General features: G+C 39.2%; 1 protein-coding gene across 1 annotated transcript in view; it reads left to right on the forward strand.

Annotated features, from left to right (window-relative positions):
• The window catches only part of LOC136877774 (adenylate cyclase type 3-like), a 1,080,140-nt gene that overhangs the window by 647,175 nt on the left and 405,152 nt on the right, over positions 1-27,813 (forward strand). The window contains exons 4-5 of the mRNA XM_067151981.2: positions 276-387; positions 16,453-16,580. Coding sequence (XP_067008082.2) covers positions 276-387; positions 16,453-16,580 — 240 coding nt within the window. The remainder of the gene's footprint in view (positions 1-275; positions 388-16,452; positions 16,581-27,813) is intronic.

Raw genomic sequence — 27,813 nt, forward strand, 5'->3', positions numbered from 1 at the left:
AGATGGTAGCATTGGCCATACGATTATTATTATTATTATTATTATTATTATTATTATTATTATTATTATTATTATTATTATTATGTACTGTAGAGTTGCAAAAAAATGATCATGGACATAAAGCGTTTCCACACACATGTCCATATAATATTTCTGCTTTTACGTGTGGGAAATGTGCTCGGAAAGTTTGGCCGTACCTTGTTACACCCTGTATTTCTCTTAGAACTGAGCATCATACCATTGAACATTCCCAGATTTTGCATTTGTTGTTTCAGTATCCTGTACGCTGATATTGTTGGCTTCACGGCAATCTCATCAACTTACTCAGCATCAGAGCTGGTCAAGATACTTAACGAGTTGTTCGCGCGATTTGACCGTCTGTCTGAGGTAAGATCATTCAATATCAGTACTTATTTCAGATTTAGAAATTGACGGATTAGAACTCTAGTCTTTCCTATTTTTAGCTTTAAATTACTTGAGATTTCAGAGCATACACTGTAGCTGCTGGAAGTTTTGAGCATTTCAGATCCAAAAGACATGAATTTTAATCAGTAAGTGATGTTGTTGATGAAAGGTTCCTAACTAAGGAATACCAGACATCGTTCTCATTTCTAGTCATCTATCCCTCATATAGGCCCAATAGAGATTAATATATAAAAAAATGACAAATATAACACGTGAATGTATGTTATTTATTTCTCTATCACTGACCAAACACGGTACACCACAGAAAAGTTTCTAAAAAGTATCCACCCTTTGCCGTGACACAATTCTTCAAGCAGTCCGGCCACTTGGATATCACAGCACGCAACACTTCGAGGAGTATCGAGGTTACTCCCTTCATCAAATCTGGTTTTAATGAGAATTCCATTTACTCTAAAAAAAACCACAAGCGGTATTCGAGTGAATTAAGGTCATAACTTCGACAAGCGGTGCTGCACTCAGACACTATGTTCTCGAGCTGCAGTTGTATAGAGTGGTCCTGTGGGTAGGCACTGAATTCTGCTGGAATATAGTGCTTTCTCGCGAACAATGTTATGTTTAAGGCTTCATAACCCTTAATAATAAATGCACGAAATTTATTTTAACTTCAACCTATTCAATACAGTACAAGATGTTAACGTGTTAGTTAAACATCATTAAAGTAGTTGAGACATGTTTCCAAACCATTTCACATGTAAAATACGTGTATAGTATTTGTGATTATATGTATTCTGTATCCATTCCCTATATTTGTATATAAATTTTAAACTGTCTTCGAACTTTAGCATCGCATACGATTTTAAACTAACACTATTGCCATTTATTACACACACGATAGCCTTGTTTAAGTGAAAATTCACAAGCATGTGCAACATATTTTTCATCAATTTAATATTTTGTTAATGCTAAGATTTTCTAACCAAACGTCTGGTAGAACTTTGAGGTAATGATATGACTGATGATGCCCCACAATAGGGGCGAAACCCGTCTCAACTACTTTAATGATGTTTAACTAATCATAATAATAATAATAATAATAATAATAATAATAATAATAATAATAATAATGTTATTCGCTTTACGTCCCACTAACTACTTTTTAAGGTCTTCGGAGTAAATCTACCGACACGGGGCTGTCGTATTTGAGCACCTTCAAATACCACCGGACTGAGCCAGGATCGAACCTGCCAAGTTGGGGTTAGAAGGCCAGCGCCTTAACCGTCTGAGCCACTCAGCCCGGCGAGATGATGTTTAACTAACACGATAACATCTTGTACTGCATTGAATAGGTTGAAGTTAAAATAAATTTCTTACATTTATTGAGATTCCTTCAATACGTAAAAATTGATTTCCATTACTTGTAATTCATAACCCTTTTCAGGATATTGTTATCGAAGTGTGTAGCATGTGGTTTCATAGACTTTTCGTAGAAATGCAATGATGTTACGCCCTCGCAAGTCACTTCCTATCAAACCGCAGTGATACTCGGTGGTAACATCTCTCCACCTTTAAACTTTGCAGCGGTTTGCCGAGAACTGCGAACATTCTTTCAATTTTCCGTCCAAGGTGAAAAGTTTTCGCCCATGAAGAGAATTTGATAGTGACTCCCATTTGTGTGTCTTTCCAGCACTCTACTGGCTCTTTTATTTTTATCTGATGTAAAGCTACAATTTCTGTTTTTTGGTACACTCCAAGCCTAAGGAATTATTTAAAGACGCAATGATTCATTGACAAGGGAACATTTATCTTCAAATTCTGTAGGTGACAGCTTTGATGGCTGCTTGTGTTCTTACTTCATGTAACGACCCACTTCCATGCCTATCATCAAGAGAGGAAGTCTCATTGTGTGGTTTAAATGTCCCATATACAAATTTCCTAATTATTTATAGCATTTGTAATGAGTCAAAAATGTCTCCAAGAGTCTTGTTGCACTTGCACTATGTGATCACAGTGATAGGGTTCTCTTTCACTCCCCAGTCCACTGGCTGAACTTCAACCTCTCCTTTCCTGGTGCTTGATTATCAGGTCGATTTGTTGCAAATACAACTGAAAGAGCGCTAACGTAATATATATTTTATCTACCACTGTAAATATTATATCTACCGCTGTAAACTAGAGATAGAACTTATGGAACAATTCGTACATTGCTATAGATGGAAGCCCACCGATGGCTATGACCATTAAGGCGTGAGATCTAGATGGTTAGACGGTTCGAGTCCCGTTGGGGAGAAAATAAAATATTCATCATCAGAATGTTGGCCGGAAGGGTAGGAGAAGTGGTAGTAAACGATCTCTAACGACCGACTGTGGGCAGAAACTTTGAATTCAATTCCAAAGCTCTAGCAGAGTTTACATGGAGTGAGTGCGGTGTTGTTGGTGATTCATCCATCGAATGGAGACGTTAAACCCCTTGATGTTATTCGAGAGGAGAAGGCTACATGCTGACACCAGATTTCACCCTATTTCTACTTCATCATCATCATCATCATCATCCTTCCACCACATCCGTACGCGCAGATTGCCTAAGGGCGTCAAATAGAAAGACCAGAATTACACGAGACGAACATGTCCTCGGACACTCCCGGCACTGAAAACCATACGATAAATTAAATTCATCTTAGATGGAACTAAGCCTCAGAATCTATTATGGGTATACTAGAATTTGATACCTTCTTTGACTAAATGCCACCGAACCCAGATAATCTACAATCCTTCCAGTGGAGACATAAGATGAGATATTCAGTAATTTTCTTGGGACGTAGTGCGGCTCACTGAGTAAATGGTATACTTGGTAGGCCTACGGATGATATTTAGCAGGTACATTCAGTGTTGAGAGTTTATGGAGATTCACGTCATTATTCCCTACAAATCGGCAGAAAACCGGAAACAACAGATCAACTGTAAAATGAACTTCACACTGAAAGAGGTACTTTACATATCTTGCAGTCCTGATTTGCTTTGTACGAGCCCTGTTGGCTCAGTGGTTCGGAATCTTCGTTCTGCACACGACGGTTCACATTCCTGTCCAAAACGTGAACGCTTACAGACGTCAGTAGCACTTTTACAGTTGGTAAATTTCCATCACGAACACGGTAAATCCTTGAGTGAAATCGGCGAAATAGTGAATCGCACTCATTTTATTGTCCAAAATATTGATAACCGATTTAGACAGGAAAATAAAATAGAAAACAAGGAAAAGCCTAGACCCAGGAAAATATTCTCTGCATCAGATAAGGGATGGATTCACCTTACTTCGCACAGAAGACCTTGATGTTTTAGTAGTGACTAGCGAACCGTACATTAATACGAAAAGTAGAAATCCCAGCTCCCAGTGTATCACGGGACATTCAGGTGAAACATATGATTACTGGAAAACAATAATATCTACGGAGGAAAGAAAATTTAATAATTTTGGCTCAGCTTCCAGCGCCCTTCAAAAGGAATAGGATAAAATTGAACTCACTTAATGTGAAAAGATATTTCGTTCTTGCCAGATAGGCTTAGCCTAAGGTGGTAAGGAAGAACGATGCCCATCTCTCAAGGTACACACATTGTTCACACTTGTGCCTTGCAGACTGTACTTATTTCAATCTGATGATGCAAGTGACGTCCCATTGTGTATTAGATTTTTTATGCGTTAATTAATACTTCTTGAGCAGTACTGCATTATGCATGTCATATTGTGTATCAATTGTTTGTACATTTATGGAGTACTTTTTCCGGGGTACTGTTCTATGTATGCGTACGATAATTGTTAATAAATTCTTACATTTTAGTGCAAATACGACGGGCCCTTATATTAAAAAATTGAGTTCTTACGTCAATAAAAAGAGATTACAAGTACCATTTTCACTGTGAGTAATTGCATTTCCTGATTGTTGGCAGTATTTGATGAGATGTACAATAAATGTTTGTTTCAACACTGTCATAAGTCTATCATGTCTGCTGTATACATACTGTACAACTATGAATTTTTCTATAATTTTTCTATTGGCTTTACATCGCACCGACACAGATCGGTCTTGTGGCGACGATGGAATAGGAAAGGGCTAGGTGTGGGAAGGAAGCGACCGTCGCCTTAATTAAGGTACATTTGTCTGGTGTGAGAATGGGAAACCATGGAAAACTATCTTCAGAGCTAGCAACACTGGGGTTCGAACCCACTATCTCCCGGACGTAAGCTCACAGCTGTGAGCCCCTAACCGCATGGCCAACTCACCCGGTAGCTGTGATTTTCTGAATTGAATTTTATAATTGAGAATTATATGGACTAATTATTGGCTTAATTATGTTCAATCAGTAGGCTTATCGCAGTTTCCGTAGCACAAGTTTTTGTTTTTATCTTCTTCCATTTTTGTACTCTGACACATTATATCCTAAAATTTCGTCTCTCCAACGAACGTAGTGATTGCCTCAGTTTGGTACAATAGAGTCTCTCAATGTACATAGTTCTGGTTTGGAAGAAAGAGGCCGAGTACCTTATGAAGGCACTATTCGAGTATTTGTCTGTTTCCAGGATGGCCGATGATGACAGTACAGTAGGAATTACTCGGCTACTGAATCTATAGTATTCGCAGTACTATATAACAATAATCGTCGAATTATAAAAATCTCCATTCATGACTTCAGGGTAAATTACTTCCAGTATTTAGATGTTGTACCACCCCCAGCCAGCCCAGAATAAAATCATCCCTAACTGAATTACCCGTAACACACGAAGAAGTAAGCACGTAGCAGAGATTTATTCCCAGTGGAAACGACTTAGTAAAAATGCTTCTCGTTGGACTTTGCTGCAGCGAAACAGAATAACCGTCCGGAGTTGGACATTACCTAACCCGAGAAATTATCAGTACAAAGAAACACGACATTACTAAATAAAAGAAAGGATTGAAAAGGGATCAAGGATTTATTAAAACACAATAAAGAGGAATGGATAATTTAAATACAAAGGAAAGGTAGAATGGAGTAAAGTTGGCTGAGTATTCAACTTCATATAAACATGCCTTTTATTTGACATTCACATTCAATTTTCCTTGAGACTACTATCACCAATATGTGAAATCATATTACAGATTAATCGCAGGAAAGGCACCGTCTCAAAAAGAAAAAGGTGAAATAAAAATTGGCCTTCACGCATTAATACCTATACCCCAAACCCCAAACCCCATGGCACTACAGCCCTTGAAGGGCCTTGGCCTACCAAGCGACCGCTGCTCAGCCCGAAAGCCTGCAGATTACGAGGTGTCGTGTGGTCAACACGGCGAATCCTCTCGGCCGTTATTCTTGGCTTTCTAGACCGGGGCCGCTATCTCACCGTCAGATAGCTCCTCAATTCTAATCACGTAGGCTGAGTAGACCTCAAACCAGCCCTCAGGTCCAGGTAAAAATCCCTGACCTGGCCGGGAATCGAACCCGGGGCCTCCGGGTAAGAGGCAGGCACGCTACCCCTACACCACGGGGGCCGGCATTAATACCTATGCTCATAAAAAGTGTAACCATTCTATTTTATTGAATAAGGAATAAGAATCAAATGAAATGGTAGAAGGTAACACAAAAGGATACAGTGCGCATGAGCCCCATTACAAAATAGAGAACGGTCATATGATTAAAACTGGAAAATATACATGAGTAGTCACTATAGTTACTGATAAGAAACGTAACAAAGCAGGAACCCACAGACAAAATACAAGCTAAGGTAACAAATATAATCCCAAGTAAAACTGGAATTTTGTCGCAGCAGAGCTCTTTTTACGGCTAGCAGTGGTATACAGACTGCTCGTCGCACTCACTCACGAAATGCAAATCTGTTTTTTTTTTTTGCTAGTTGCTTTACGTCGCACCGACACAGATATGCCTTATGGTGACGATGGGACAGGAAGGGGCTAGGAGTGGGAAGGAAGCGGCCGTGGCCTTAATTAAGGTACAGCCCCAGCATTTGCCCGGTGTGAGAATGGGAAACCACGGAAAACCATTTTCAGGGCTGCCAACAGTGGGGTTCGAAGCTACTATCTCCCGAATACTGGTTATTGGTCGCACTTAAGCGACTGCAGCTATCGAGCTCGGTGAAATGCAAATCAGAAACCAAATTCAGAACATAACTGCGCCAATATTTCAACTCTAGACTTCGACACAAATATAAATATCCAAGAATATTGAACTCGCCAGGTCCAACCCAGACTTGCGCTGTCGATCAGTGTCCAACACTCCGTATAACAATATTCAAGTCACAATTACACATCGAAGTACATTAACCTTGCCTCTAGGAAGAGATTCGACGGCAATTACTCAGAATTATCATAGAGGCAATAACCAAAATAAACTGGCTTACGGACCGAGTTCAGATACCATTACTGACGTAAGAAAAATAAATTCCATCTCCAAAAGGCACAGGTTCAAAAAAATTACACAGACGTACGTGACTAAGAAAACAGTCCGCATACCATCTACTACACCATGAGGCAGCTTAAGGCAAGAATAAAAAAGGACACGAATGGAATGAGAAATCTAAGACACAAGGCCATAAAGAAAAGCAAGGCACGTAAACGAGATAAAATAAAACGAATATGGGTCAAAGGCAAATAAATAGCACCTATGGTAGCCGACCAAGGGAAGGACAGAATCAAATGTCGCTTGCGAAAATAAAATATAGGTTACCAGAATAGATACATCAATCGCTCAAAAAGAACATTATAAACCTTACTTTAGGAACGAGGTCCAGGGTGAAAACCTTTCGGTTACATAGGAAAGGGAACTGATGGGTCACCGACTCCATTTTGCCTACGAGGTAGGACAGTTCCAGACAAAGGACGATAAATTTCAATAAAAACATAGGAAAATATCTGTGCCGCGAGATGGTATGTCGGCGCTATCTAGTAACAAGGTCAAAGTAAAAGTGGTACAAACAAGGGAACTCGTAATATGGAACGAGTTTAGAAGAAGTAAAAGTAATCCCAGCCCAAATCAAAGGTAAACTACATAATTGAGGCACAATTTTCTCTCAATATAACGGAATTAATGTCTCGAAATACAAAACTATTCTATAAGATTTCAAGTCGCATTATATGAATACTGTGAGTAACAAATAGAGGGCGAGGTAATAACAACGTCCATCTAAAATATCTCGAGATTCACTAAATATATCGATAATTCTTTCTCAAATTAAATCATAATTAAAGGACTCGTAAAACAATAAACTTTCTTCTTCCATGGGATTACTAATAACAGAAAAATTACAATTAAGTTCGTTTCTGAAATTCTTCAGTATAGCAGTATTTTAGGCAAATTCGGGGATGTATTTGTTTTTAACACATTAACACGCCTTTGGGAGCAAATGAGTATTCAAAACTGTACTGCGTGCAGAACAATAGAATGAGATCTACAAGTACCTTAAAATAACTGCCTTATTCTATATTTTGATGATGTAGAGCCACTTTATATAGCAGGTGAACCAACTGTACTTCTTCTTCTTCTTCTTCTTCTTCTTCTTCACAGTAACATATCGGACCGATGACCTTCGATGTTATGTCCCTTTAAACAATAATCATCATCATCAGTATCATATCAGGCCCCCCAGACGTTGGCGATCACTGTGGCGAATGCAGTACGATCTCCTGCTAGATGGAAAAGTCTTTCAACACTGTGAATTCCAGACCTTACAGTTTTGGAAAATATATCGCACCCCACAGCCATTTAAAAGGGTAAAATTTAATCCAGTAATACTCGTTAATCGTAATGATTAATATACCTCGGCTTGCGTTCGATATTGTAACAACTCACTGAAAGCCTATTCTGCCAAGCACTTTGGACTCTCTTAATTTTCGCACCACGAGAAGGAAAACCGTTCCTAAATTATGACATTCTTTCAGTCACATGTTTTACAGTGATCTAACAAATCTAACAATCTATTAGGGTCACAAAGAACATGAAAATGAAAGATTGCGTAGGCTTCGTAGAAATTAAATAAGGTGTGTTTGTTGGTCAACAAATTCGGGTTTTGATGAGAGATACTGACTTCAATGAAGTTTTAGAGTAGAAAACGCATGCTTAGGAATACTATAAAGATGTTACTAAATATTTCTTAGAGAACAGGAGATCCGAAGACTACATAAATTATGTGGAAAGAACGTTGGTGGCCTACAGCGAGATGTAGTGCAACATGTCTTTGAAGCTTCATTTTTGCACTCCCACTTTGACTCTTTCACGGACAATTTAGGGGATGTCAGTAACGAACATGGCGACCTGTTCCATCAGGGCAATTTGACAATTGAAAATCGCTACTAGGGAAGGTGAAACCCAGCCATGTTAACAGATTGCTGTTGACCAGCAGCGAGGGAAACAGCAGCAACATCATACAAACGGGAGAGAGCCAAAAAGTCCATGCAGTAAGGCAAGTACACTGAAATAAGTACTTCACTTTCCATGATTTACCAAATTTGATAAGTGATATACGTGTCGATTTATCAAAAACTATACATGATGGAAAAAAAAACTGAAGGCATATCTGGATTCAGCATACAGATTTAGTTATAATCACTCACATTCATCCAGTAATTGTGTGTAATTTTAGAATTCTAATATTCGATCAGTTATGTCTGATACAGTTTTATTTTACGAATTAAAATAATGGAGATGTTCATGAATTTAGATTTGAATTACTAAGTTCATGAATGACGAACATCGCTGACGTGAATATATTGTTCAGTCGTCATGATAGAGAACTGACTAGCACTGGCTGTTGTCGTGACTTACTTATAAGCTCGAAAACCGTGTGGACACCAGTCCCTATCGATCACGAATATACTAAGATTATCGAGTTGCAAAGTAAAACTTGAAGTGTTGATCACTCGAAAAAAGAGGGGACATGGAGGGTTGGTAGATGGGTGGGGGGTGTCGTTCGAAAGCCTTGGTCTTGAGTGTTTAATATGGCCCAGACGAAAGAAAGCACCATATGATGACCTACAATTCCCTAAGTCCCGTTTCAACAATAACATTACACTGACTGACTACCATTTTAATTGAGGTGAGCTTTGTCTCTTCTGCTGTCACTCATCTCCGTTAGATGGTATTATGGCAGCAAGTACAAAAACTAGTTCATCAACGAAGGATATACAATCGCTAGTACTGTAATATAACAGAGTTCAAAATCATTGCTCTCTGAATACTCTTGTTGTTCTGTAGCTAATAGATACAAAATCATAACCTCAACGATGGTAAGCAATATTACTGTCGACTATTAACATCTCTATCAAAGCACTTTATTTACTTGTGTGAGCTTCTGAACCTTCCACCACCAGCGCCTGTTGTTGATAAATGAGCAGTCGCGCGTTTTACTTTTTACACCACCTTGCATTTTTCATGTTTCGTAGATCTAGAGAAAGCATATGACAGGGTACTAAGGGAAAAGATGTTCGCTATACTGGGGGACTATGGAATTAAAGGTAGATTATTAAAAGCAATCAAAGGCATTTATGTTGACAATTGGGCTTCAGTGAGAATTGATGGTAGAATGAGTTCTTGGTTCAGGGTACTTACAGGGGTTAGACAAGGCTTTAATCTTTCACCTTTGCTGTTTGTAGTTTACATGGATCATCTGCTGAAAGGTATAAAATGGCAGGGAGGGATTCAGTTAGGTGGAAATGTAGTAAGCAGTCTGGCCTATGCTGACGACTTGGTCTTAATGACAGATTGTGCCGAAAGCCTGCAGTGTAATATCTTGGAACTTGAAAATAGGTGCAATGAGTATGGTATGAAAATTAGCCTCTCGAAGACTAAAGTGATGTCAGTAGGTAAGAAATTCAACATAATTGAATGTCAGATTGGTGATACAAAGCTAGAACAGGTCAATAATTTCAAGTATTTAGGTTGTGTGTTCTCCCAGGATGGTAATATAGTAAGTGACATTGAATCTAGGTGTCGTAAAGCTAATGCAGTGAGCTCGCAGTTGCGATCAACAGTATTCTGTAAGAAAGAAGTCAGCTCCCAGACGAAACTATCTTTACATCGGTCTGTTTCCAGACCAACTTTGCTTTGCGGGAGCGAAAGCTGGGTGGACTCAGGATAATTTATTCATAAGTTAGAAGTAACAGACATGAAAGTAGCGAGAATGATTGCTGGTAAAAACAGGTGGGAACAATGGCAGGAGGGTACTTGGAATGAGGAGATAAAGGCTAATTTTTTTTTGCTAGGGGCTTTGCTATTGGCTTTACGTCGCACCGACACAGATAGGTCTTATGGCGACGATGGGATAGGAAAGGCCTAGGAGTTGGAAGGAAGCGGCCGTGGCCTTAATTAAGGTACAGCCCCAGCATTTGCCTGGTGTGAAAATGGGAAACCACGGAAAACCATTTTCAGGGCTGCCGATAGTGGGATTCGAACCTACTATCTCCCGGATGCAAGCTCACAGCCGCGCGCCTCTACGCGCACGGCCAACTCGCCCGGTAAAGGCTAATTTAGGAATGAACTCAAAGGATGAAGCTGTACGCATAAACCGGCTTCGGTGGTGGGGTCATGTGAGGGGAATGGAGGAGGATAGGTTAATTAGGAGAATAATGGACTCTGCTGTGGAGGGTAAGACAAGTAGAGGTAGACCAAGACGGCGATGGTTAGACTCGTTTTCTAACGATTTAAAGATAAGAGGTATAGAACTAAATGAGGCCACAATACTAGTTGCAAATCGAGGATTGTGGCGACGTTTAGTAAATTCACAGAGGCTTGCAGACTGAACGCTGAAAGGCATAACAGTCTATAATGATAATGTATGTATGTACGTATGTATGTATGTATGTATGTATGTATGTATGTATGTATGTATGTATGTATGTATGTATGTATTCTTCATTCTGGTATTTTTCCCACAAAGTGTTAGCTGTTTATTTTATTTATTATTCATTAAATGTCGCATTTTTTATTACAACTTAAGCCAATAAATTCGTTGCAGGAGTTAACATTGCAACTTGAGACATAATTTGTCATACAGCAGATAAATACAGAAACTATGGCACGTTACATTAAAAGTTTTTCTGGCGAGTGGTTTAGGTCCAGGAAGTGTTTTCTTTGTATTCTTATTTTCTGTCTTTAATCGCGTTGAGAACTGATGAGTGTGTGTTCGAAAGTTAGTATTTCCACCATAAGACGATGATGATGATGATGATGATTATGATTTTTGTTGTTTAAGGGGGCCTAACACCTAGGTCATCGGCCCCTAATTGTAAGGGGTGAACGAAACGAAAATTAAAACTTCAAAGTTTATCCACTGACTAGAATACAAAACGAAGGATGATGAAAAAAATGATAGTGAAACTAAAACAATCAGTGGATCCAGTTCACAAAGCCTAAATTACTGGGATGATGCATTATTATCTAAAGGGGCCCAAAATCCAGGTCGCCGGCCCCTCAGAAGGGTAGAACTATGGTGTTCCTCCTATAGTGGTACTAATCGCAGGTAACGTAGACTCATGGTGTTTTTGTAATGGTGATACTAATCAGAAGAAATGTAGACCTGTCGTATTTCGCACACAATAGCGTCACTCACAGGTAACACAAACCCATGGTGTTTCGCACATAAGGGCACTACTCACAAGCAACGCAAACCCATGGTACTCCGCACATAGTGGAACTAATCATGGGCGCCGGTATTCCCGTGTGATTTCAGCCACAGAATGGATACGAGGCATGTAGGTATATCGCACACATGTGATGGGTTTGCAAAGTGTGTATGACAGGCGAACTCATGACAGGCGAACTCATGACAGGACTTGGAGAGTTGATGTTTTATAAAGAGTAAAACAAGTACTTTGGTACCTTTGAGATAGACCACGGATGACGCCCTTTCCAAATCCTTCCCATTCCCATCCGTGTGGAAAAAAACGCCAAACTGAGCGCAATCTGTTACGCATGAGTTTCAAGACAAAAAATTAAATAAATAAACAAAATTTAAATCTCCCTTCCCCGTTGTGTGTTCGCCAATCATACACTAACGTTGCACACCCAGTGTATGTGACGGTACATCACATTAAGTGTACGATAGTTTACAATACATGCCTGGTATCCATTCTGTGACTGGAATCAATGCCAGGAAACAATTTGCGTGCCTATACGTCCTTGACCGATCGCACGCCGTCGGATGCGGCACGCAGAAGTCCAAATTCGGTTTTTATTGATATCTCAAAAAGTAACTATCCGATTTTGAAAATACTTACATATTTGAACTTGTACGTAGTTGAACGTTTAGGCCAGCTGTATATATGCGTGCCGTTCCATTTGAAAATATGGAGTTAGCATCAATATCTCGGTTATTAATCACCCCTTGAGAATAAGTAACACATTATTTTACAAGTACCTGTATATCATTTACTAATATGGAAACAGAATACCGATATCTTCAATGGTTTAGACGTTATTTCTGTGTAATATCTAAGGTGAATAACCCTGTATACGGCCTTTAGACAAAGATCATATTGTGAGGGTTGTGTCTATACAAGAAATTATATATTTTTGGTCTGCAATTCACATGTTATTCGGTAGTATTGAAGTACTGCAATGCATGTGGACGAAATATTTTTTTAAGTGTAAATAACACCTTTTGAACAGACACTCCGCATTTCGCTCTTTTGCCCACTGTATTATTTTGTCCTTTCCCTTCAATACTTTTTGAATTAAAAGCTGTAATGGGGTTCCCAGCCAAATCTTCAGTACCAACTGAGCTGAAATTTGCTATGAGTATATCTCAGATGTCCACTTCAAACAAAGAACTGTACTGACTTTCAGATAATTGACAGTTTCAAAACGATGGCCATTAATAAGTAGGCCTAGGTATTTACCGAAATAGCGCATGTTTTAACGGACAAAAACAAGAACAATGAGAAAATATACTATCACAATATAAAGCTGATAGTATTCACTTTAAATGTATTCTTCAACAAAAAAGAAGGATTATATTAATTGTGTTTGTAAACCTGATGGTTTTCCAGAAAAATACGCTTTTACATGTTAAAGCAAGAGTTCAACGACTCCTGTTGGTTCAAGCCGCATTTTGTTGTGTAAACCCGTATACTTGACTGAGACGTCTGGGCCTAAGTCTGTTCGGTACAGTTTGTGAACTAAACGTGGACAGCAAGCTGCCTCTTTATGGGTTTGAGAAATTAACAGAGAAACTCCATGCGATAACTGGGAAATGAAGACAAACTAATAGAAGATAAAAGGCTGTCACAAAATCGTAACAGCAAGCGTTTGGAAATAACTTCGTTCTTAGAAAATACCACCAATTTCCTGATACAGGCTGATGGTTTATATGTGACGAATTTCAAAGCTAAAACATAAACTGCAAATATATAAGACACTCTTACACCTAGACATACACGGCCAACGGAACTGTAAATACTAAATCGTTAATATTTATGAATACTAGTAATTTATTTTTTATTTACTTATTTTTATATATAACGTATAGAATTGGACGGAGGAAAGTTGACTATGCATTGGAACAAGCAAAAAAAAAAAAAAAAAACATACAGATACATATGTCCAGTTATGGTGTGTATGATAATATTAATGTTATTGGTATTTACGTGCCACTAACTACTTTTACGATTTTTGGAGACGCCGAGATGCCGGAATTTAGTTCCGCAGGAGTTCTTTTACGTAACAGTAAATCTACCGACACGAGGCTGACGTATTTGAGCAAAGTCAAATATCACAGAACTGAGCCAAAATCGATCCTGACAAGTTGGGCTCAGAAGACCAGCGCTTTATCGTCCGAGCTACACAGCTCGGCTGAGTACACTATGATGACAAAGAATGCAAGAATGGAATTACAACGATATTTGACGTATTATACGAGTATATGATTTTTTAACATGTTGTGGGTATAAGGAAGCCAATAGGTATTAGGTCTGGACGAGGTGGTTGTAAATGACAACAACATGCATGAAGTACTCACTATATTTTACTTTCTCCGTCGGCGTCTTCAGAAACCCACATTTTAACTTCCCCTCATATATCCATGGACATAATACCAGATTGCTGGGCTGATTGGCTCAGATGGTTGAGACTTTCGTCTTCTGGCCCGAACTTGGCAGGTTCGATCCTGGACAAGTCCGGTGGTATTTGAAGGTGCTCAAATTCGTCTTCCTCGTGTCGGTAGATTTACTGGCACGTAAAAGAACTCCTGCGGGACAAAATTTCAGCATCTCGGCTTCTCCGAAAACCGTCAAAGTAGTTAGTGTGACGTAAATCCAATAACATTATTAATACGAGATCGACTTCTACTCCTATAATACCGGTTAATCACTCATCTGTATACAGCCTCTCATTTCAGGTGTCAGGGGCAAGGCTATGGAACACCCTCCCTGTCAGTATACGTAATAGCACTTCAATAGTCTCATTTAAACGGTCTTGTCGAGATTTCCTCTTACAGTAAATACGTGATCAGCTTGTATGAATTTTTTCTTTTTTTTTGCTAGGGGCTTTACGTCGCGCCGACACAGATAGGTCTTATGGCGACGATGGGATAGGAAAGGCCTAGGAGTTGGAAGGAAGCGGCCGTGGCCTTAATTAAGGTACATCCCCAGCATTTGCCTGGTGTGAAAATGGGAAACCACGGAAAACCATTTTCAGGGCTGCCGATAGTGGGATTCGAACCTACTATCTCCCGGATGCAAGCTCACAGCCGCGCGCCTCTACGCGCACGGCCAACTCGCCCGGTGTATGAAAGTTAGCGTAAATGAGTGCAAATAGGCTTTAGAGTTATTATTAGATAATGAAGAGAGATAATATTAATCATTAACAAAATAACTCTTATAATACTATTTTAATCCATTAATTTAGGTAGTTTCTAGAGACTGTATACAGTGTTACTTTTCAAATGATGTGACTGTACTGTATCTTGTGGTGAAGTGTAAGAGGTGGCCGTGAGCCCTAACTACGCCTGATAAACCAACTTCAAAAAGGCTTGTAGAGAAATCGTCGAAACCACCACTCGAACAAAGAAACACGCAAGTGTATGGGCATGCCTGCCCCATATTTCCAAGTTACAGGATAAATTTGGTACATTCATGTACCGCTAAGGTATTTCGAGTGTTCTTCACTCAGTCACCTTAAATAGAGAACAACTAGGCAAACTACAGAAAAATTAACTCTAATTTGGGATATCCACCCGAGAATACAAGATTCTACAAGATTCTACAAGATCTATCCCAAATAGATACCTAGCAATAAAGGCAAAGGTAAATTTAGTAATTTGATGACATCCTTCTGGGGTACAACAGCGCAATTAAACAGAGGCTAAGTCTAAACTAAGCTGACCTGTGGGAACGCAAGCTTTAGTTTCAACATTTCCAAGAAAAACACACTCGAACATCGCCATAACATTAGAGAAATACAAACAAGGTCTAATGCATAAGTTATCCTCGCATGGCGATGGAAGGAAAGACTTAAGTTCATTAGTATTTTCCCAATTACCAGCTCAACAAAATACTATAAATGTTCCCTACGTTATTTAACAGTAAAATAGAACAGAGGAAATTACCGTATCCTAAAAGTTACACGACAATATTTTATATTCAAATAATTATCTCCCTCTATCAAGAGGGAAAAACTCGAGATAAATGATCGGTCGCAATGACACCACGCTAACATTTAGATCCTTGCCAACATAGAGCATTACATTTCTCCTGGCTGGTGTATCGGTTAAGCCACACTAGGTGACATGGGATCAACGTGCAAAAGGTGTTGCCTAAGTTCAGGGGACACCAAAATTGCATGTCACCATTTTCAAGAGTTTGTAATGTATTTCAATATTTTAATTGTAGTGATTCTGGTATACATAGGAAATAATTACTTTGAAGCTAATGTGGTACATGTACTCTACTTGTTTATCTTTAGAGTTCCTTATTAATATGACAAGTAAACCATGTGGGGCTTTATTGGGTTGTGACATGTGTTCTAATGTTTCCAATTTTATGTTTCGTTTAGAGATACCAGCAACTTCGTATCAAGATCCTGGGTGACTGCTATTACTGTATCAGTGGAGCTCCTCATGAACGGCCGGACCACGCCGTGTTGTGTGTGCACATGGGATTATCTATGGTGAAGGCTATAAAGTGAGTAAACTATCAAAGTGTACTTAAACTTCTTCATGCTGATATACTTCGTGTTGTATTATGCATAATTCATGTTCTGTGTGTAATCCTTTTGGTGCATCATTGTACTGGTTGTGCTGCAGCTGACGATGGTAGTGGTTTTGAAGGTAAATACCGTCAGATAACCATCCTCTCTTAGAGTTACACAGAAAAAAAGTGGAAGACGGCGAACAATTCTAGTAATGTAGATATTGGTAAAAGGAAAAGGTAAGGCCACGAAGTTCATGAAAATGAAAGATTGCCGAGGTCTCGAAACCGCAGCGGTTTCCACCTACACCACTGCGTGTCACATATCATGTTGCTATAATCATGTTTTCAGTAGAAAGTGGGTTCAAACCTCACTGTCAGCAACCCGGAGAATAGTTTTCAGTGGTTTCCAGTTTTCAAACCGGCGAATGATTGGGCTGCACCTTAATTAACGCCACGGCTTCTTCCTTCCCACTCTTAATCCTTTCCTATCCCATCGTCGCCATAAGACCTATCTGTGTCGGTGCGACGTAAAGCCCCTAGCAAAAAGAAAGTTCATCAATAAGCACAGGTTGCAGGAACGGGATTTATCACGAGGGTATATTCAAGCTTACAAAAGGATAGGAAAAATACGTGCTAAGAAATGGAGATCATATTCAAATGTGGATAACATTTCCTGGTCCAATAAAAATTGTTACTCATTAGTTTTAGTACGACCTTAGCCATTAGTTCAGCAGTATTGTTTCCTCGTCGCATTGATTTTTTCACTTATCTTGTTTGGTTCATCATTTCTAAGCCTCACTTAATGATGAGCTAATTGAAGGTGTGGGCAACTGTTGTTCTACTTCCTCTTCACTCGGACAGTAATTCCGCAGACACTGATGTTCTTCCTGGCAGTTACGTCATGTCTTTATGGTGGGGATTTTATATTTTTTCAATTAAATTGATGCGGAGCTATCAAATTATAATGGTATTATGGTAATTTATTTAGACAAAGTTTATGAAGGCAAAGAAGGAAAATTTCTCTTTTGTAAATCAATACAGTAAAATCAACATATTCACATAACAGATCAAGAAATCGAACGCAGAATATGAAGCTAACCCCGTTACCAAACCAGAAGAAAGACAAAGGAAGAGGATGGCAATAAAAGATGTAAAATATTACTACACGCATATTTTCAAGAAGTGACAGTCCTAAGTATATCGTGGTTAATTCCTGTGTTCACTGTTCCGAAAGTACGTGATCAGTATTTTCACATCACTTTCTCTACCCCTCGGATGTTGCATAACATTTGGTTACCAACACCCAGAGTAATCATATATTATATTCTCTAGTTACTTTGGTTAATCAAAGATAAACTGTACGACTTTCGTTCCTGGTCCAGTCGCCGAATTTTGTGGGGCAGTCAGAAAAATTGGAACTCCAAATGATCCAGGGAATTCCGGGGATTCCCAGGTTTACGGAGGTGTAAGAAGCTGCTGCTGTTGGGATGAATGGGTGTACAAGGATTTAACTAGAGCATAAATTAACAGCATAATTTTTGAAATGGTATTTCTTTCCTTTTTCTTTGAATTTAAAATTTGATAAATTGAAGACATGAATAAACAATAACAACTTATACTGAGTTCATCAGCTCCAAAAATAATGACTCAAAGTCCAAAAATCAGGTACAAAACGTGTGAGATTAGCAAATACTAATTTTCGTATTAAAGTGCTGGATTGTTCTTGGCAGGTACAAAATTCACAGGAGCACTATTTACTCCTATCCTTCATACTACGAGAGATTCTGAGCTCCAATTATATCATAGTCCAGCCTCGCAGAAGCCTCAGTTTTTAATAACGCACTCACAACCCATTGGTTGTACTTAAGTTATTTTACATATGGTAGCCCCGAGGTAGGCGTATCTATTGCTCAACAGTTTATCACTTCCCGTTACTCAAGGGAACTTCACACCAGAAACAATTAACAAATAAACAGGGGCATACGAGCCCATACTAAATGGCCTTAATGTAAAAGGAAAAGTTCGTTGAAACTGTCCATAAACAAAATACAAGGAGGCGGAACACCTGCACTCCTACGACAAGTACTTAGAACACTAAGTGGGCTTATGTCCCAATGATACAGAGGCTAAGCCTATTCTACACTGGGGTAACTAATTGAGAAACATTAAATACCAAAAGAGTGTTAAGAATTTTAGAGGTTTAGAAATTTTTAGGCACCCCATACCAAGTTGTATGGGAATCAACGGAGGATGATCACTATATGTTCCCTTACATTACAGATATCCCAGTAGGAAATAGAACAGAGTTCTCAGATTGGCTGAAAATACTACATTAAAACCGCCAGATTTAGAATTTTACATGAAATAAAAGAGGTTGAAACCTTCACCTCAAGATGTCTGCAGGAGCTATCACATGTTTATGAAAATGCTGCCGTTATCTTGCTCTGCTACGCCTTCCGAACGCCGCCCGCGGCCCCTGCCCCCGAGGAATACGTCGCACTGCATTAACTGCAGCAAGAAGAAAGACAATACGGCCCTAAAGTGCCCAGCTTTTATAGTATTTTTGAGGATAAGATTCCAGAACTCCTTACTGATCGGCTGGAATCCTGTACACACCCCCTATTTATAATTCGCTCGCGAAAGTATTTACAAATGTCTTATTGGCTGATAGCTATTGAAGAAGGAACCAGTGGAAGTGTTGACAACTTTTACACATTAACAAAACAAACTTCAATGCTTAAGGTTTGCCACCTGTCACAATACAAATTTCTTAATAAATTAATTAGAGTTGGACCCGCTAGGGGGTGCAACAACACCGATGACAGAGATATCTAACGGTTAAAAACCTAAGTATCTTGTATAACATCATTTCATGATAGATTACATACATGGCCTTATAGAAGGCGAGCAATTTAACTGGCCGGAGAAGGTGTACCGCCGAATATTATTATTATTATTACAAATTATCAAGTCCATTAACTAAAATTACTACACAGGCAGGTAGCGAGTTTGTTTTGCTACTTATTGAATTCGTATTTACAGTTAAATACAAGCCACTCGAGTTATGGGATTTTCCATTCGACGATTTTACTCACGATCGTAACACATACACGAACAGACTCTCACGCTCACTCCGGAGATCACTCAATACATCGGCACGTTAAGCTCCTATTCTCCACACGGTTTCTCACAGCGCAATGCCGTTACAAAACAGTTCACTAGCCTCGTTGAACTCCGTATAGTCGACTGACGAACTCACTTCGGATGAGTGACTCGTCATGGATTCGCAAACGTCTTATAACTGCTTACATTCACTTGTGATTAACGCACTCAAGACCGACTCTAGACTGACTGGCGTGTTCCAGTTGCGCACTTTGCAAAGACCCACAGTAGTTTCCACTTCCAGATCATTCTGACGTCTGGTTCATTGTTAACTAGCTTCCACCGTCTTCTAAGAACTTCCTTACCGCGAGCCTTAACAATTCACCGATGCTAGTGTTTTGCTCACTGCCGGCCCCGTCCACGTTGTCGTAATTGCGCCGTAATTATCATATCTTGCTGGCATTACTTCCAGCCTGCCCGCACTCAGCATTCATTGTATTATTATTATTATTATTATTATTATTATTATTATTATTATTATTATTATTATTATTATTATTATTATTATGTTCGGCTCAATGGCTAAGTGGTTAGTGCACTAGCGTTTGGTACAAGGGTTCCCGCGTTCGTTTCCCGGTCGGATCGGGGCGTATAATAATTCACGGCTTAATTCCGATGGTTCGGGGGCTGTGTGTGTGTGCATGTCTTTGTGCCTTCTTCAGCGTTGGAATTAATCATAGGTAGGGCTCTACCCTCATAGGCGCGCAGGTCATCTATAGGGCATCCAATCAAAAGATCCGAAAGCCACACACCCTTATTATTATTATTATTATTATTATTATTATTATTATTATTATTATTATTTCCTTCCTGGTGCCTAATGTTTATTTAATATTTTGTACCGTAACAGTAATTCCTAAGAGAATGTTGGTAGTTTTATGTCGAAATGCGGTTCTCAATAGTGCTGGTAAATCTGCTGTCGTGTTTTTAGTTGATAACTGACCGTAGTTGAATTCAATCTACAAAATTGAGCAAGGAAGAATATCAAAGTAACCATGTTATTGAGATGATTTCCGCAAATGTGGGCACATATCTCTAAATGACATAATCAATTTAAGTACCTGATTTTTACTCCTCTCAATGTAAAGAGACATTGCTAGGTTGATTGCCTGAGACTAAGATGAAGATCAGCCGGGCTGAGTGGCTCAGACGGTTAAGGCGCTGGCCTTCTAACCCCAACTTGGCAGGTTCGATCCTGGCTCAGTCCGGTGGTATTTGAAGGTGCTCAAATACGACAGCCCCGTGTCGGTAGATTTACTGGCACGTAAAAGAACTCCTGCGGGACTAAATTCCGGCACCTCGGCGTCTCCGAAGACCTTAAATAGTAGTTAGTGGGACGTAAAGCAAATAACATTATTATTATTAAGATGAAGATCGATTCCGGGTCAGTTTGAGCTCAAATATGGTAGCCTTGTGCCTAAACATTTACTGTCACGTATAATAACACTTCGGGACCAAATTTCGGAACTTGAATGTCACAGAAACACCCCGTAAAAAGCAGTTAGTAGGATATATTATTATTATTATTATTATTATTATTATTATTATTATTATTATTATTATTATTATTATTATTATTATTGTTCGTGCTATTTACAGTACATTACTTCACTCTTTGGTTTACAAGAGTTGGAGAATAAGATTTCACTCTGGACGCGTTCATACTCATGAATATTTAGCTCCCATCTTATGGTTAAGGATTCTTAAGAGTGTAATAATATTTATCTCTTGTTTCAATACTTATCGCTGCGACTCGTTACACCACCGCGAATATTAGGTTCCATTCTATGTAGGCTACTATTGTAGCTTTATTGGGTAACGTGTTTCTCTGTTACCTTAGTAACCGCTATCGATTTTCAATACTAATTTAGTTTCCTAATACTGTCCCATTTATAGCCTTTTTTCTGACCAATGGCATTTCAAAGTTAGTGCATTCCCCTTCAGTGCTTAGCGTATAATACTCTTGCCATGAAGATACCTTACAAAGCAGATGACGAAACGTCCACTATATTCCTGACATTAAATCCTCTCCGAACTGATACTTGAAGGAATAAAATATCAAGGTTTCTACTAATCGTAACCTCGGCACTATGTGAAATAAAATGGTTAGCTCTATGGACGGCCGTCTTTGCCACTTGGCATTAACCTGGTATATCGTAGACTGAGTAAACTTTAGGACCAGTTTCTCTCGAGAAGATATCTCCTTTCAATTTCTTTCGAATTTCTGACACAGAACAGAACTCAAGTACCTCCGGGTGAACCGACCACACTTTTACCACCTCGGCTACGCATCCCTTTATCCTAACTATTTCAAACAACATTAAATTAAATTTCGGCACATCTGCACATTTGAAAATCACAAAAGTACTTGATGGATCGTAAATACAGTACCATATTATTATTATTATTATTATTATTATTATTATTATTATTATTATTATTATATTATTGTTATTATTGTACCGGCTGGTATACCTCTACGCCGCGCATTTAACTTTTCCGCCTTGAAGTACTCCTCTACAGCAGAAACTCTAAACTTTAACAACTGTATCAACTCATAAGTTTTCTCAGAAAATGTCACTACCGTAAATTTTGTGATTACGAAGTTGTCAGTACTGTGTGGAGTTCAACTTGTTTTGTTTTCTATTGATCAAGAAGTGTGGACATTCTCTGATAGATGTCTCTACAAAAAATGATGACCATGCACCCTAGTGCGAAGTGGAAGAACTTTATTTGAAGAAATTTTGTATTCATAAATTTGTTCTTTACTAAATTTCGTTCTTTCATTTGTGAGTTGGAATTATAAATAAATTTCTTTCCGCCAGTTTTGAATTGAGCCAATCCAGAATTTCTGTAATTAATTTTTGACCAATCGTGCCCTTCTTCTTCGATTTTGATGTGTAACTCTAAGCTACCCAATAAACGACTGTGGGTGTGTCTTAATTATTCTTGAAAGGTCTCGAATCTTCTCCGAGAGTATAAAAACTGCTGATTTCCCTGTCTCGCGGCCACTCGAACAACATCCAGCCTAGTGTATGGAAGTGTAGCAGAAGGCGGGAAGCGCCTCGTTCATCCGGCAACAGCTCTTCAACAAGCCACTTAACCATCTTTATTTCTTGCTAGCTCAGCAGTTTAACCTGCGGGGGGGGGGGCAGGTCTGAAACCTTTATTATGTAACCTATCTTCAAACATGTAAACTGCCGTCACTTTTGTAAACATATATCTTTAACCGTAAATCGGGGATAGAGAGTGCTTTACCCTCTCGAGCTCCCCTTCATTTTTGCCTTGAGGTGACTACGTTTTGGAAGCTTTTTCTTCCTTAATGTATTAAATTTTTCTTATACGAGTCACCTCCATAGTTTGGGAATAGCCCCTGGTTCATCGGCCTAGTGCCTCTTAGGTTTTAAAAGATTTCATGTAAGAGTGCAAGTACACGCCTCCATTCTACTTGGTGTTGCGGGCCATTAACTTAACCTATTATTTTTCTACTAAGGCCCATTAGGTTGGGTACAAGATACCCCTGTTTCTTTGTAAGTGTGCCTTGAGGGCAGTTAATAGTTAAGTCCGTTGCCGCCTTTCATAGGCTTGAAAAATTGAGAGCGGGTCAGCTCTTTCTTGTATTTGGATATGTGCCTCTAGGAGGCCTGACAGTGCTAGGTGGGAGCAAGTGCTCCATGTAATGAGGAGATTTCTGCCCTTTGGTAATATGTGGTTGTGAGCTGAGTGCTCAGGAATTGTAAAAATTAGGGCTTGTGGCCCAGATTGTTAAAATATCTCTAAATCTTGGCTTTCCTGGTCTTGTACCTGATTTGTTAACTTCTTGTTATTTGTTGAATGTTCAAATTCTATGTCAAAATTGTTATGTTTTGCTAATTTCGAAAATATAACCTTTAATGCAATTTTAATCATTATCTCAGTTTTGTAGTTAGACCCATTCCAGCCCGCACCTTCTTTCACCTCTGCATTCCACGGGTAACCCCGTAACAATTATTATTAATTGGGCATTAAAAAGCAATTCATAGCTAAAGGAAGGAATAGGTGCAAGCTTTAAATTACACGTCTCCACGGCTATTTAATAAACAAATTCTTCGTGGAAGAGAGGAGGGCAATATTCAGCACGAGTCGAACGAAGAAACTTCTGCAGTCGCGCGGAGCATAATCTCTGTCTCCACCTATAATACAACTCATTTCCTCTCCCTTTTCTGGCAGAAATGAAATGAAATGTCGTATGGCTTTTAGTGCCGGGATATCCCAGGACGGGTTCGGCTCGCCAGGGGCAGGTCTTTCTATTTGACTCCTATAGGCGACCTGCGCGTCGTGATGAGGATTAAATGATGATGAAGAGAACACCCACACCCAGCCCCCGTGCCATTGGAATTAACCAATTCAGGTTAAAATCCCCGACCCGGCCGGGAATCGAACCCCGGACCCTCTTAACCGAAGGCCAGTATGCTGACTGTTCAGCCAACGAGTCGGACTTTCTGGTAGAGCAAATACGCGAATTCGTCTATTTGAATCGTGCGCCCAGAAGCAGTGAATTAACCTCATTTTCTCAGCAATTCGATTGCATCATACTGTATTGCTTATTATAACACGAAGATCATCCTTGATTTTTTTGTCGGTATAATTTAGATACCGTATACCTGTAGTAATGGGCTACCTAGGGACTCTAGTAAGGATGTGAAGGAGAGGGCTTGGAAGTCACTAGTAAGGCACCAAATAGAGTATGTTTTGGTTTGTGTGTGTAGGACCCTCACGAGGGTTACTTGAATCGAGAAGTAGAAAATTTTCAAAGCAGTACGATTTGTTGAGAGTGATTTTCGACGGAAATGTCGCAAACTTTGGGTTAGGAAGAGACAAATTTCGAATTTAAGAGGGCAACTTGGGTGAAGTAATTGTTTATAGGAACAGGAATTAGGGATTGGAAAAATTTACCCAGCTATATCTTCAATAAATTTCCAACTTTTTTGAAATCAGATAACCACCTGTGGTGATGGATTGGTATACCGATAAAAATTTATGAATCTTGGCAATCTCGGCCTGGAATATAATAATAATAATAATAATAATATGCCAGCAAGGGAAGTAGAGGGGAACGCAGGGCCTAGGATATTGGACAAATGACCACACAAAATTTTGAATATATTTCCGAACTAAACTTTTACTTCTTTTCTGTTCTCTTTCAAAGGTAACAACAACAATATAGACTTAAAAAATTCATGGAGCAACAGCCCGGAAAGGCCATAGCCTACCAAGCGACCGCTGCTCAGCCCGTAGGCCTGCAGATTACTAGGTGTCGTCTAGTCAGCACGATGGAACCTCTCGGCCGTAATATTATTATTATTATTATTATTATTATTATTATTATTATTATTATTATTATTATTATTATTATTATTATTATTTATCGCTAGCTCAGCAGTTTAACCAGCGGGAAAGGTCCGAAACTTTAATATGTAACCTACCTTTCTGTAATGTAAATTCCTGCCGGCTTATGTATATATCTTTAATTGTAAATCGGGGATAGAGAGTGCTTTACCCTCTCGAGCTCCCCTTCATTTTGGTTTGAGGTGACTACGTCTTGGTAACTGATTTTCTTCTCTTCCTTAATGTATTAAATAATTCTAATACGAATCACCTCCATAGGTTGGGGTTAGCCCCTGTTTCATCGGCCTAGTGCCTGTTAGGTTTTAAGAAGCTACATAGAGGAGTGCAAGTATCCGCCTCCTTCCTTTTATTTGGGCCAGTTATTTAACGGTTACTTCTTTTACTCGAAGGCCCCGTAGGTTGGGTACGAGATACCCCTGTTTCAATTTGTAAGCTGGGCCATGGAAGGCCAGAAAGTGTAAGACATTTTTGATGTTGCCTTGACTAGGCTCGGAAAACTGCTCTTTTCTACTATTGTAAAAGTGCCTCTAGGAGGCTTGACTTTGTAATTCACGGAGCTGGTGCTCCATGTATTGAGAGGTGTTCTGCCCTTGCATAATATTGTGATCTTTGTAGAAATAAGGTCGAAGCTCAGGAATTGTTAAGTGAGGACTTTAAGCACAAGTTCTGTTTATACCAACTATCTTGTCTTAACTAGATTTGACTTTTGCTACTAGTACCTGTGATTTTGTTACTTGTTGAAATTTTTACACAAAAATATAACCTTTGTTAAAATTTAAATTAACTTTGACTCTGTAGTTAGACCCATTCATCCAGGCATCTTCTTTCACCCCTGCTGATCCACCAAATCACGGTAACAATAATAATAATAATAATAACATGCCACCAAGGGAAGTAGAGGGGAACGCAGGACCTCGGATATTGGACAAATGACCACACAAAATTTTGAATATACATCCGAACTAAACTTTTACTTCTTTTCTGTTCTCTTTCAAAGGTAACAACAACAATATAGACTTAACAAATTCATGGCGCAACAGCCCGGAAAGGCCATAGCCTACTAAGCGACCGCTGCTCAGCCCGAAGGCCTGCAGATTACGAGGTGTCGTGTGGTCAGCACGATGGATCCTCTCGGCCGTTATTCTTGGCTTTCTAGAACGGGGCCGCCATCCCACCGTCAGATAGCTCCTCAGTTGTAAACACGTAGGCTGAGTATACCTCGAACTTGTCCTCAAACGCAGGTAAAAATCCATGACCTGGTCGGGAATCGAACCCGGGGCTTCCATGTAAGAGGCAGGCACACTACCCTTACACCGCGGGGCCGGCACAATGTACATTAATATCAGTAATAAACATTTCGAAGGGGATGTTACTATAATAAGCTTCAGAGCTTAATGAATAACAGGGGAGAAGGATCTTCCATTTAACAAGACGTCTTAGCCTTTACTAAGGTACAGCATTCTTTGGTAGGTAGCACAAGAATCTGTAGCTTCCCATAGTTAAGTTAAAGTTCGAAGGGAGACTGAACTCCCAAACGTCACTATCAGAGACGTCACATCAAGGTGTCGTTACATTTTAGTACGCTAAAAAGGGTATCAGCTCTTACTCTGTTTAACACTCTACGGAGAATCAATGACGCAACATATAGATCAGAAGGATCTGGAAGAAGCAGTAGAAGAAGCACATACTACTTGGTCAAAAATCACTTAATTAAATGCTAGTAGAATATAGACTGGGATGCGCAACCCACTCAGTCATTCCCGTGATACGACTTGCAATAAAACCTAATGGGGCAGAAGGCCTGGTGACACAGTAGATAACCCATACTGCGTTTGTGACTAAGAGAGGAAATTAAATTTAATGACAGGAAGCAAGGGGTAAAGAACTAAATTTGGAAAAGCTTGGTCAAATAAAACAAGGTGAACAAAGGATCCGAGGGTCCACACTCGTAAATCCTTGATACATAATACCTGCTATGGAGGTTACAATTGTGGCGAGAAATTCTAGAAACCTACATTTCACAGATTAAGTTAAATTAAGGGCAAATCTACATTAAGATTAGGTAAACGCGACTCAGTCTTAACCGTTACATGCTAGAGTAAAACGCTCGTATCTTTCCGTCACCACACGCAAGTAAGTTAACATTATAGTGTAAATTATTTAGCCGCCTACCTTGGAAGCTGTCCCAGCTCGCCTGTAGCCTTGTGTGAGGATAACTCCACTGTCCACGTCCGTAACACTGATCAAAATAGATACTTAAGTTCCAAATTTACTCATATGTATATGGGCGAGCTGGGCGATAATTGGTAGAATTAATATTAAGCCACAATAGTGGCAACTTAGAAACAGATGAAATGAGCTACCGAGTCCCAATCACCTATCAGTAACAATTGTCTACTAAAAATAAGTTCTTATCAAGCCCCTAGATGACACTCCAAACCAAAAGTAGCGACATCTGTCAAATAACTTGAAAACTATGCGATTTTCATTAATTTCAGACTGTCCCCGTGAGACTTCATCTAATTTCGGCGATTAAGGTGTTTTCTGCCACAAGGGTAGAGGTCTTACTGCTGTTACAATAATAATAATAATAATAATAATAATAATAATAATAATAATAATAATAATAATAATAATAATAATAATAATAATAATAATAATAATAATAATAATC

Source organism: Anabrus simplex, chromosome 7 (assembly GCF_040414725.1).
Source record: "Anabrus simplex isolate iqAnaSimp1 chromosome 7, ASM4041472v1, whole genome shotgun sequence".
In the NCBI taxonomy this organism is placed as follows: domain Eukaryota; kingdom Metazoa; phylum Arthropoda; class Insecta; order Orthoptera; family Tettigoniidae; genus Anabrus; species Anabrus simplex.